We start from the raw sequence: 13,928 nt of genomic DNA, 5'->3' as shown, positions 1-13,928 counted from the left end.
TCATTTCAAGACAGAATGAGATCAAAACAATTAATGAGCTTATGTATGGATGTAGCAAACTGTCATCCTGCAGCGAAGAATTAAAAGGTCATGTTATAATAACAGCTTTGTTTCTCTCATATGGAATGGTTAACACTAAAAATTATGTTTCCAGTTTCAGAAAAGTAGTAAATGAAAAAAGACAGGCAAAATTCATTTACTTCATATGGGTAGTATCACTGCTGCTAAAATCAGAAAAAAAAATACTAATAAAAAAGGCGTATATAGGTATATTTATTTTATTTCTGATCAAATACAATTTCTTTAGCCCTGAGAAAAGCATTACAATTTTATTTGTGCATCTGTAACGTAAGTGAAGAAGGATCTTGACCTCTATGTTGTTTATAAGGCAGTTAAAGGCGAAACAGTTGCTCATTAGATTTCTACTGACAACAGCAGCTGTGGGAGAGCTGTGTTTATTTCCCTTTTGCACCCAAGATGACTTGAATCTATATCATCCTTTTCCCAGGAGACTGCCTTAATCACCATAGTGTGGAGGGTGTTCAGTTTATCAAGAAAATTTTAATTGAAGGTAATTGAAGGGAAAATGTTTCTGTTTGAAACTTTCACAGTAAACAGGCCTACATTACCTATGTCCTTCTAATTCTCATTCAAATTTTTCATTACCTGCAGTGCAACTTCCTGGCAGAATTCAAACAGTGGCTATTCAAAGGAGATCCTCCTCCCCACTTCAGAAATAAGATCTGAGCAAAATAACAGCAGTGGTAGATTTCCACTATGGCATTTGAAAAGTCTGTCTGCATTGGATGCATGCTCCATGGGTAGATATTGAATTAAAATTGCCATTTATTATTGTATGAATTTGGATTTTCAGAAGCATTCATGACTGAAGACTTAATAAACTCATGGGACATCAACCAAGAGCTAACTCATTCTGGTCAGAGCAAATGCAAACATGGTACTGCTTAAAAACAAACAAGCCAACAGAAATCAGTCACCTGCCAGACAGCATCACAATTTTCCCTGATAGAATGTCAACAGAAGTTTAAAGTTGTAATCAATCTGTATTCATTTCAGAGATAATTTCTTTTTCTTTCTTTAATGGAAAAAGAGAACAATAGGAGGGAAAAAAGTGACTATTGCCTGCCAAGATTTCAATGCTGAATAAACAACCGTACTTAGAAATCTTATTACGGTGTTTGATTTCCCAACCACACTAATGTACTCTGATAACAGCACTTTCTATCATGTATGACAACACATGAACATATTAATGGAGGAAATTATTAATATTTTCAACTAGCATCTTGGATAAAATATGGGTCCCAATTAAATTTGGTGTGACATATTAACCAAATAATAAATACCCAGTATTTTAAGCATATGGGGCAAAAAAGACCTTAGTCTCTTGATGGCCTCATCAAGTCTAGCAAAATTTTCAGAAAGACAAATAAATAGACCCAAAATTCTGTGATGTACTGAAAAATTTTCTTAATTCTATCATTGCTAAGTTGGTCTCAATACCCACACCTTTGGCATAATTTATACAAGAGAAGTTAATTTCCACAGTAGTAATTTTGTGTCTATCACCTTGTTGAGAAACACCTTTTAAATGTAATTATAAACCACAAGATAAAAGTTCCACAAAAATGTTGAGATTAACTGAAGTATACCCTAATAAAAGGGAACTTTGTCAACTGCCAGGTAGTATTTTTGCTGCTATTTCTCTGCATTGTGATTATCATGTTAAGTAAGAAGAGCAAAAAGTGAAACACAGAAGTGAAACTGGAAGATGAAGGACTTCAATTCGAACCTGCTGATTTATAAACCTCTTAACTGAGCACATGATCAGAATCAGTTGAAAACAAATTCAAGGGTCAGACTAAAAGCTTTGCTCCACTTCCTTGGCCCTTAGATAAATATATTCCTTACACATAAAATGTAAGAGTCACTACAAAAACAGACATGACCCAACTAAATAAAAGTATACAACCTCTTTGTGTCATAAGAATGAACAATTATTTGGCTATTCATCTTTTCTATGTGCTGCTCTTCTGTTCATTTAATAGATTTTTAAGTCAGAACATACCATAAAGATAATTTATTTTGATCCTCTATGAAGTGTACTAATTTCTTTATCAAGCCTGTAACTTCTCATGAGCTACATAATTGAAGGAAAAATAAACTGTTGCAGCTTTTCATTAAGAAATTTTATCACTAAAGGAACCTATCACTAAAGGTTAAATTTAAATGGAATTTCTACTGACTAAATTTCTTATTAAATTGGTTTCATCAGTTTTCTGTTTGTTGTCAACCAAAAGCTAGGAATCCTAGCTTAATCCTAGCAAGTACATAGTTCATAAATGTTCCACTTTGAGTGGAGTAAACAAAAATTCACAGAATGGGTCATGTTGGAAGGGACCACAGTGGATTACCTTGTCCAGCCTCCCTGCTCAAGCAGGGTCTTCCCAGAGCACACTGCACAGGACTGCATTCTCTGAAAGCACTGCATGAATTAACAGCGACGCAGTTCATGTCACTAAATCTACAACTAGTAACAGTGACATTTATTCTATTAATAATGCTGGGATCAGCATGTGCCATGGGCTTACTGTGCCAGGAATCATTTAAATGTGGCAAATGTGGAAAACTATGATCTGCATCATCTGTGTCCAACTGGAGGATAAAACCCAGCAGGTGTTGTGTGAAATTGCCTGCAGATACAATGCTGAGCATAACCTATGCTAACTTAAGCGCTCCCTTGAACGAGTGCACATCTCTTGATGTGCCATTCCAGCAAACATTTCTGCTCTAATCAGAGGATTGAATAAAGAATTAGTGACCTAAAACACTGAGTGTCATATAAAGGAAAGTTTTATTCAGATGTGACAAAAGTCACCCTTTGCCACTTGTTCTTTTTTATAAAGAATTAACATTCTCACTGTGAGATCAATTTGCTCAGCAAGTTATCACATTAACCTTCTTAGTAATTTTCTTTCAAAGCAGTCTTGGAAATTCACATTTTTTACACATACTTGAAAATTCAACCAAAATGACACTGCCTGCTTTTCGACAATCAAAAACGACCTCAAATTTACAACTGAATACCTTCCCACCTCTCACCTTGGGATGATACTTCAGAAGGCAACTGCAATTCAGGTTCATTGCATTAATTTTCTTCAAATCTGTGGCTATTTACTAGCAGGGAGAAGTTCAAACATTACAGCTCTTGTTGAAGGGAAACTCTGAAGATCAAATTGTATGTTCAAACAACAACATTTTTCCCTCTGTGGCTGCAGTCTTCTGAAAACTGATAGTCCTGCTGTTGAGACACCCTCCCATAAATCTGAAGAAGGGTAAGTGACCTACCTTAGAGAGCCCTCCTACTTCCAAATAGAAGCAGATAATGAAAACATTCCAGGTGACCCACAGGGCAGTCCACACCGTGTACTAAACACAAAGCCGGATGAGAGCAAGAAAGAGAGAAAAATAAAATGTTAAGATGAAATGATTTCATACTGAGCAGATCAATAATAAAAAACTGATATCTATAAGCATTGTTCTTCTGGGAACAGCCAAGAACAGAGAGTTCAGAAAAGGAGCTCCCCCTGCAGAAGTCCCCTAAGAACCTCCGGAAATTACAAATTCAATATTCATTGCTGTACTAAATAAATACCAATAAAACAGATTTATTCTTTACAGTTTTACACTATCCTACTGATATCAATTAAGTCCAAAATGCTGACTGGTTTTGGGTAAACCCTGAGTCATTTTTAAATCACAATTTAGCTCTTTTAAAGGAGTATTCAGATAAGCAAATTACCTTAAATAAGTAAATATTACTGAAATAACATTTAAACATTATGAAGAAAGGTACAAGAAAAAAACTCACCACCAAAAAAACCTAGATCTATTGATCTGGTAATCTAGTTTTTTTTCTTTTTAAACAAATAGGTAAAGTGTAAATCTGATCTCTTGAGAACCTTTCACAGTAAAACACACTTTATTACATTAAAAGTAGCTCACTACTTCTGCAAGCCTTTTGCCATGAATCTGATCCTACAAAGCACACTTCACAGTTTAACATACCCATACCTCTCCTGGGTTCTCCAGCATGATACTGAACTCATACAGCACTCACAGCATGAATGGGACATTAATTAATCTACTTCAAATCATCTTTTGCATTTTACCTGTCAGCACAACAGACTGGCACCATTTCTCTATGGATACACTGTTGACTGACATACAGCTGTACCCTATTCCCAAGGAACTCCCCAGGCACCCCACCTCAGGAGAATCTCATCCTGATGGACCAAGTGTCCCTGCAGCCATGCTGGAGCTGCATCCACTGGAACAAATGCAGTGAGCAGAAGCAGTATTGCCACTTCACATTTACACACTTGGAGCCTTCACAGTGTGAAAGAAAACCACTGCTAAGAGCTTTTGCAAGTCTACTTAGCTGTGGCCAGATAAAGATTAGTGCCTATTGTTTTCTTCAATATAATCATTAAATCTCCACATCTTGAACTACAATGCATTGCACAGGTGCCATCAGTTTGGCCTTGGACAGTTTTGGGTTTTGTTCCCCTCTTTATTCCTCTCCCTGTCATGTACAATGAAAGGTGCAGGTAAAGAGGATTGAACTTTTTCCCCTCCTTGATTACTCCCCCCCTGCACGGGGCCATTTCTGTACATCAAAAAGGTCAAGAGCTTTAATATAATTTCTTCTGAGGTCTGTAGGCAGTTGGGCAACGGCCCAAGAAGTAGGTCACCAAGAACCAAAACAAGAGTAACACTCCTGGGCCATTTCCTCTGTCTTACAGAGAAGGGCAGTGTGGCAGCTGAAGGCTGGGTTATTATAAAATAGACAAAGCTGTTGTGGTCTGTGAGCAATATGAGATCTGCACTGTTCATATGACTAACCTAGAGTATATCACTTTTTACTACATTTGTTGACTTTGTAGCAGCTTGATGCCATCATCAACTACTGATTATCTAACATTTATATCCAGAATATTACTTGCAGAGAGTTCAAAATTAATGAACAACTCACACAATCCCAGATGCACATAAAAAGCAGAATTTAGACTATTTGGAAGTATTCTCCTTTTTAAGAAAGATTTTTTTACCTCTCTGTGAACTAAATCTGTCACCGCAACAAAAGGAATTCTATTCGATCTGCCAGGCCAAGCCAAATCTGTTAATGGCCTCATTCTGTCCCATGGGCATCAATGTTGTACTATTCAGGCAAAAACTGCCAGAGCAGAGCCTGCTTTCCCAGGCCAGGCTATGCTGTTTTACACAGTAAGAACCAGTTTTGTTCCTGCTCCACCATGAGGATTGCTGAAAGAGAAGTGCAGGTGCAAAGCAGGTGTGCACCTTGAAACCCAGCTGCTATGTATGGAGAGGCTCTTCCCACACTCCCACTGAGCTGCAGAGATCTAAATTTGAGATCCATTTGCTTTGTAAACATAACAATTACATGACATTCAGTAATTAGTACTATATAATTTTTTTAAGTAGGAAAGTTGTTGTCGTCTTGGATATTCAAGGAGCAAATTCTTTCCTTGTACAGTTTTATAGGTACTTAAGGAAAGGTTATAGGACAGCAAAGGCAAGAAAGCAAAATTAGGAAATGTCAGAATTTGGGCTGTGCATGCCAACTTAATTTTTCTGTTTTGTTTTTTTCTGTATGGCTGTGCAATACAATCTGAACATTAGTAATATCATCATAGATATATTTTTATTTTTTTACCTTATTTTATTTTTTACAGATTTTACCTCCCCTAATACATTTTATGAACAACTAGCTCAACACCTCTTTTCTCTTTGTGGCTCAGACCCTGCTCTGAGGACAGAATATTAATTTCCTCATGAGGTTTACTAAGATGCTCGTCGCTGTAATGTGTGAGAGCTGCACAAACATTAACTAATTTATTTTATGTTATAAGGGAATGATACAGCTCTCAGAATGCAAATGATTTTCTGATACATGCAGAGATTACATTCAGAAATATTCATACATTATAAGCATCCAACTTGAGGTCCTTAAGAGTTCATTTTTCAGAATGCTTGAGGTTATACCCTCAGTTTATAAACTCAGTGTTCAGCTCCCTGTGGCAAAGCGTGCAGCACTTGTGCAAATCAGACCACAAGATCTCAAGACAAGAATCTAGAATAAAAGGGGAAAACAAAGCATGTAACAGGTTTTGTTAAAGTGACTCTATGTCAAAATAGGTTTCAGTGGTTGAGGGCAGAGATAAAATTCAGCTACTGAGCACAGCCTTCATAGCAAAAGCAATCCTTTTTTACTTGTAGCATGTGCCTCGCTCTTCCCATTGCCTTCTGTTTTCTGAAAGTCAGGTTTCTGTTCTACATCTGTGATCACCAGAAAACCCCCAAATGTCTATCCTTTCTACTGAAACTGAGGCAAAAATATAAGAACTAGTAGGTGTCTATCTAGTTCAAAGCTGAAAATATATAAAAGAATCATAATAAGACTGCACAAAAGAGCTTTAAAAGCAACTTTTCTAAAATTTTGAGTACTTCTTTCTGAAAAAATTGTAATACTTTCTGACATTATATGCATTGAATAAATTTATATGTATATACCTTTTAGGTTAAAAAAACCTAAACCACCATGCAATATTCCATTATGTGGCATCACACTAACACCTGCTTGAGTCATTAAAAAGGTGTAACTTTTAGATGCATGATGCAGATTTCTTATTTTTGTTAGCAGTGCAACAGTCCAAATTGCCATCCTCTGTGTGAAAGGACAAGTCATGCATGCTGGCAATTTTCTCTCAGTGTAGGAATGGTTAAGGTCTGAGACATCAGGCTCACACTGACCCTCAGGTTTCACTTCCCTCCCAGGCACCTAACGTGTTTCACAATCTGACCTGCCATTTAACCTCTCCCACTCTGTGTCCTGAACATTATCCTGTCCATCCTGCTGGGAATGCTCACTCTCACTTCCCCACACCCAGCAATTCTTTGGCCACCCACATCCTGATCACCCCAGCTCAGCTGGCCTCATACTCAGTGTCATAACCCTCACCACATCTGGCATGAAAAAAGGATTTTCCACACAGGTTGAATCAAAAAGAAGAATTGGTATTTTTATTTAATATCTGAAATGATGCACCACTTAAAAATCACCTGGACATTTTTTAACAGTTTCCTTCTAGAGGAAGGACCTAGGACCAGGTCATAATCTTTGCTTATTTCTCCCCATGATGGACTACATTTTTTTCTTGCTCTTGGCCTTTTGCACTAATGATTGTATACTATGTGGTGTGAGGAAGCATTTGAAGTCTTACCAATAACTTGGAGGGAGTACTCACTAAACCTTACAGGTTAAACATCTAATAAATATCCCCTTTCATAATGTCAGCCTCTCTACAACAGTGAGATTTGACTCTACAACCTCTTGACTCTAGAATCATATTGATACCAATGCAGAGATGCATTGAAATACAAACATTTCTAAGTTAAAACAATTGCATTGGATGGACACAACATCCAAAGAACAACTGGTTAAGGAAAAGAAAAAAGGGAATTTTATAATTTGAATATTACAAGGATTGTGGGATAAGTTTAGCTTTAATGGATAAACTGTCTCAAGAGTACATTTCAATCTGAAGTGCAGTAACTACTGTGACAGGGTCATTCATAGCGTTAGAGGGAATGAATGTTGGCTTGAGGATACTTCAAGGGAAAGGAGTAACCACTGAGTTGTCAAATCATCCCCCTGTAATACCTGGCATCAGTACTTGCAGAGCCTTATTAGCCATATTTATGAAAGATGGCCAGGGAAGTGACATAAATCAGCATGATGGAGCAGTAACACCACAGGACTTACTAGGAAGGATAATTCAACAAGTGATGTTGGAAGCCTAAATATTTCACATGTGTTTTCACTGTCTGTATAACATTTGCTTGAATACTGAATAAAGTGTCCTGAACAGCCTTTCTTCTGCTGTCCTGGTTTTTTATTTGTTTGGGGTTTTTTTTTAAGAAACTCTTTCCTGCCTTTTCAACTATATCCATTGCCTAAATATCATATTATTTAATGGAATACATTAAGGCAAGTAAAGAAGAGATTTCCACCATAGATTCTCCCTATTTACATGTATTATTTCCATCCCTCACTATTTATTAACTTTTTTTTCAGCTTTGAGGCTGGCTTTTGCAATTTTAGCTATATGACTCATCATTCAGAAGCCTTTTGAAGTCCAATATCAGAAGTAGCAGAGGGAGAAGATCCCCAGCTTTAACAAGTATCCTGTCATCATTATTAATCAATTTTAACAACCTGAAAATATTGCTGGTGATAGCAAGATCTGTTAAGAAAGGAAAAGCATGAGCAAGGAAACAGATCACAGCAGAGCTCTGGAGCTTCACGACAAGAGTGCAACAGCATTGTAAGAACTGAAATTCAGCTGTTTCTTTCTTCTTTGCAAATGTTTGGGTAAGTTTCAAATGAGCTAATGTGGGAAAATTAGGAATCAGCTCTGCACTTTTATACCCCCTGGGAACTTTGCACAGATTTAATTCAGTCACAAAATATTCAAATACTGAAAATAGCACATCCGCTTAGTGACAGGACAAATTGTTCACAACATTTATCTAAATTACTAATTAATACAGAACCTATTAGAAATAATTATTGGATTTAAACTAATTAGGACACTAGGAGTCAATGTTATCACTCCCTCTCTGTGTTTCCTAAGCTCTGAGGACTTGATATTTTAAGTATGAGCAAGTGAAATTCCAGATTTATTTCAGAATCACCATCCATATAGTCCTCTATCTGAGGGACTGTATACAGTGAACATGAACCACTATCTTTAACTACTTGGAATAACAATTCAATTCAACAGAGATGCCTCATGTATCAGGCACTGCATGGCAGCTCTTAGATAGTGAGACTTTTTGTTTTGGTAGAAAGTTCTGATGACAAATTTTATCGCTCAAACTAATTTCTTTACTCAGACTTTTAATCTACAATGACTATATTTATAGTGCAGCTTATGTAGTCACTAAATCCTAGTGATAAACTGGCCATACTGAGTTCAATGGCAGTGGAAGAGCCAGAAGCACGCAACTGCTATTGTTTTCATCAGTTTCTATTGCAGCCCTCACTGAACCTCTTGGCTCTGTGTATCTGCAACAAAAGCCTGCTCAATTGTGCTAGCAGAAGCACTTTCATATTTGACTGCAGTATAAGTGTGCTTCAAATTATGGCCCTACATGTATTACATTTATTCACTTACTTTCCCATTCCTTACATATTTCAAAATTTGAGGAGATTGAACATGACATATGCAGCATAAGATGACAAAGTGAAAGCTTTTGTGTAACTTCACTTATCAGGGAAACCTTCAGGCACAGACTTCATTGCACAGAAGACAGATTAAATATATTCTATTGAGGTTAAACAATGGCTCTAGAGCTGGTCAGCTGAAGTCAAGATCACAATCAGAGCATGACAGATTATCATGAGGACAATTTGTGTGCACACATGCCAGATTAATTTTGTGAAGACAGTTTACAGAAGTAAACCATTGTATCTAACATGATTCTCTGTTTACTTCAGTTTTTTAATATTGTGATGGGATCATCTGCATTAGTGAAGCTGATTTCCAGGGAAGTCTTCTGGAAAAGACAATGGACACTAAGCATTATTTTCTTGAAGAAATTAGTTACTTTTCCAGTTAAACTGGATTAAATTTAATCGAAATCAGAAAAGTACATAAGAGTACATAAAGCATGACTCAAAATACTTCTTCAGCCACAGACACAGTACCAAATTCTTGGGATGCAAACCACTAACAAATCCAGAGACTTAGACGTGGCTGAAAGTGGACTTATGAACATGGAGGGCCATGAATCTTCTCCATTAATTTGAAGCCTAATTCACTACTCAGAGCCTTGGTAAGAATCTCTCTGCATTGTATTTAATACTGAAATTCAGGACACTGCTGAAATTTGCATTAAACAGACTTTAAAGTCAGCAGTAAAAGTTTACAGGTGTTACTTTTGCCTTAGTGAATACAGCCAGTAAGCAGCTGGCACTGGTAGGGGTCTTACTGTGAGTACCATTGACTCCTTCTGGGGCTTCTGGGGACAGTGGACAAAGCTGAACTGTGGCTGGCACAGCCCTAGGAAGCCCAGCTTCTGGGGAGCATGTGTTGATCTAGACTGGAAGATTCTCAGGCTATGCTCAACAGAACTTAAAGCTGGTGTGACCCTGCACTGCTGTGGAAAGACTCCATGCACTTTTCTCCTTCCTCTGGCTACTTCCTCCCATTTCCTCTCTCCCATCTCCTGGAACAAGCAAAGCACATTAAAGAGCTCACCTACACTTAAATTAACACCAGTAAAGAAAATAGCTGATTTTAACCTGGATCTGTTCTGGTTTGACAGTTTACCAAATGCCTGAACTGGTACCTGTGCTGGTGCAAAGAGAGGAACAGCACAGGGACTGAAGCAGCAAGTGAGCAAAGAGAGTTTTGCTTATGCTGGCTTGAGGTATTCACTGAATTCAACCTGTGGGCAAGGCCAGGCACGAGGCTGAACTGACAAGTTTGGAGCTAGCAACAAGAGAAGTCTTGCAACTACTCCTTTCCTCTCCACCTCCACATTGCTGTTCATAAACATGCAGTCCCAATCCCTGCCTTACGCCAACCTTGGCAACCATTGGAACCTCACAAACAGGGTTCAGGTCATCAGTTTAGCAAAAAAATCTCCACTTTTTGCTAGGTTGGTTTTCTGGCAGCTTAGAAATGGAACTGACTTACTGACAGATCCAGTTAACTCCTGCCAGAAGTGGGGGAGAGGACCTGGAGAAGTGTTCAGTCAGGGAATGGTGGGAACAGGAAGACATGACAGCCACCCTATTCTGGTGGCTTTGAGTGTGAGGTCAGCTACAGACACCTCATGTTACAGATTCCCTTCAGACTTCAGGATTTGGCTCAAACTACTCTCACTTCCCTGTAAACTCTACATTAGTAAGGATATAATCACAGATCACTCAGAGAGGTGGTGATGGGATGAAGAAGTGGGTAATCACAGAACATTCTGAGCTGGAAGGGACCAACAGGAATCATCAAGTCCAGCTCTTAATAGAATGGCGCACACATAAGTCAAACCTGTGTCTTATGGCATTATTAGCACTGTATTCTGACCAGCTGGGCTCTAAAGCCTTGATCTTCCCCAGTAATGAGTATTGGCACCTGCAGTAGCTAGAGCTCCTAAATATATGAGTAAAGATCAATCAGAATAGGAGTTCATTTAAAGCAGCATAAAGTACCTTGTGGGGGAGGTGTTTCTTTCTTTAATTATGAGTTTTCTACCTCTACTTTAAAACAACTTTTGCACAGCCTAAAATGTTCAATTACATTGGAAAAGATATAGAAACAGTCAACATCTGTTGCAGTTCATTTCAAAATTTAAACAGAGCTTGCATCATTGAACAGCAGTGATGAACCTGAGGGGCAAGAAATTTTGTAGTGTTGCACTTCAGACGTGAATTTCCCACATAATTTTACAGATGCTTACACTCGTTTCTTATGCATAAAATGGAGAGCATGAAGCAGAAAGGTGAATCATCGATTCATGGATGCCCAGTTCTTCAACCACAGATAATAGATAAAAGTGCTGGTTTTTATATCAATCCATTTTCAATTCATTATAGTCTGCTTGTAAGCTTAGCTAACATGAGTGTAATCTTGGATGTACTTTTGTTCACTTTTTCTTTTAAGACATGACAAAGAATTACAGGATTCCAGGCTGGACTAGAAAAATGAAGCTTTTAAAGCATTTGTTTAACAAGTTCTCCCCAGCAGACATTTATTTCATTCCTTTGTGAGGAAAAAGATAACTTCAGCCTCTTAAAATCCATTACTGACAACACAACCAAAATGTTCCAAATACAGACATTACCAGGTGAAGACATAATATTCTTACATTTAAAAACGAACATGGGGGAGGAACAGAGATTTTTTTTTTTGTTGGCAGTTTACTTCACAGCTTTGAAATTTCTTTTTATTCCTGGATATTTTGAGAACATGGGAAAAAAACAACTGAGAAGCTTCAAGTTACAAGCATCAGAGAGAATATACAATAATTTAGGGTCAAAGCCATAAATACAGGTCTTGGCAAAATTACATGTAAGTGAGAAGGAGACTTCGGAACCCATGGATCACAGGACCAAAGAAATTTCTACAATCACTGCTCCTCTCTGCTTAAGAGAAAGATGCAGTCAAATATAATTAGCCATTGCTTTTTTTTTTTTATAATCACCATGAATTCTGTTACAGAAAGAAGAACAGTTTTTACTTTATTTATTTATTTACATAGTCTAATTGACTTGTACCATAGTCATGTTTTTGGCAGCACTTTCTCCATGTTACTTGTTTTTGATAATGTCCAAATTTTCAAAAAAATTCACTTAGTAGTCCCAAACTTGCAAAAGGACATGGAGACCTGTACAGTTTCTACAGAAATACCATCTGGTGTTTTGAAACCAAGAAAATTCTGCTTTGTAATATGACAGGTTTTATGGCAAAAAACAAAAAGAAATATAATAAATGAGACTTACCACGACTATATATCGAGGCCTAAACTGGATGGTTCCAAACAAACCCAAAATGACAACTATTATTTGTAGGAAATTGCCAAGGATAGGAGCCCACTGGAAACCCAGGAAATCAAAGATTTGTCTCTCTAATGCTGCCAGCTGTAAGAAAACACATAAACAGAACATCCACTTTTTAATTATGCATTGGACAGAACACTTGATATTTTCTTGTTTGCACCAGGCTTCACCAGTGCAGAGAGCAAAGCCATGCAAACCTTGCTATTGCTTCTGAAACAGCATCACACTCCCTCCCTTCCCCAGTCTTTGTTTTCTTACATTTACTCTCAACGAGACTCGACTGCAAGTTCCTCAATCTGTTCCTGAAAGCCCAAAGGGGCAGCGCAGGCCCAGACATGGCCACTGTGATCCCAGGGGTTCCCTAATGCAGGAATTAAGGGAGACTGGAAGCTCCTGAGACGTAGGCTCAGGGGGTGAGAGGCAGTAGAAAATGTTGGAAGACCTCAGAGCAAACTGCTTCAAAACCAGCAGCCAAACGAGCCATCTGTGCTCTTCAAAAGCTGCTACTTTACTTTTGGGCAACTACAAATCAGAAGGGAATGGTGGCATCCCAATAGCTCTCCTCCCACTGTCCTCATGGCATTTTGGGTCTGGATTAAGTTGGATGTGGAAAAGGATGAAACTAAGAAGCATCAGCCTTTATCTTTGGATCAGCATGTGGTTCTTAGGGAATTTTGCATTTCTGAACATTAGACAAAAAAGATAAACAAAAAAGGCAGATATAAAATTCTTCTGCAAACACATTTGCTACTCATTTTTGACAATCCAATCCACTGTTCTAAACATAGAAAATCAACTTTCTTAGCAGCATTTTTGTTGGAGTTTAAAATCAGTACAATATTTTCTGCAGCTGTAGCAAGATAATATTGAGCAGCTAAATAGAAAGACCTACCGAGAAACAACTGAATTTCTATGCTTGCTAGAATTTATTAACATCTACTTGATTTTACTACATTGTTACAAACCCTAAAATTTTCTGAAATATGCACTTACAATATTTATAACTGAGACAGATGGAGCAAGCATGGCTCTATGAATACCAACCAAAGTATTATCATATGTGGGTATTTCACATAAACCATTTCATTTTACACATTATAGCCAAATTCAATCTTCACCTGCAAGATGAGGCTAGGTGTCACTGAGAGCAGAATCCATTTTTTCTGTACAAAAAGCCTCCATTACAGCCAACATGAAAACTATATTCTCTATGCTGAGCTTAATAAATATGATAAACCTAAACAATGAAATTAATAAAAGT

General features: G+C 37.6%; 1 protein-coding gene across 3 annotated transcripts in view; it reads right to left on the bottom strand.

Moving 5' to 3' along the window:
• NKAIN3 (sodium/potassium transporting ATPase interacting 3) overlaps positions 1-13,928 on the bottom strand; it is a 336,943-nt gene that overhangs the window by 166,600 nt on the left and 156,415 nt on the right. For all 3 annotated transcript variants that reach the window (XM_064706156.1, XM_064706158.1, XM_064706157.1), the window contains exons 2-3: positions 12,611-12,748; positions 3,370-3,450 (exon numbers count right to left, since the gene is read on the bottom strand). In XM_064706156.1, coding sequence (XP_064562226.1) covers positions 3,370-3,450; positions 12,611-12,748 — 219 coding nt within the window. The remainder of the gene's footprint in view (positions 1-3,369; positions 3,451-12,610; positions 12,749-13,928) is intronic.

This window comes from Zonotrichia leucophrys, chromosome 2 (genome assembly GCF_028769735.1).
Source record: "Zonotrichia leucophrys gambelii isolate GWCS_2022_RI chromosome 2, RI_Zleu_2.0, whole genome shotgun sequence".
Lineage (NCBI taxonomy): Eukaryota > Metazoa > Chordata > Aves > Passeriformes > Passerellidae > Zonotrichia > Zonotrichia leucophrys.
The sequence above is the reverse complement of the archived record's forward strand: the minus strand, read 5'-3'. Positions and strand labels throughout refer to the sequence as shown.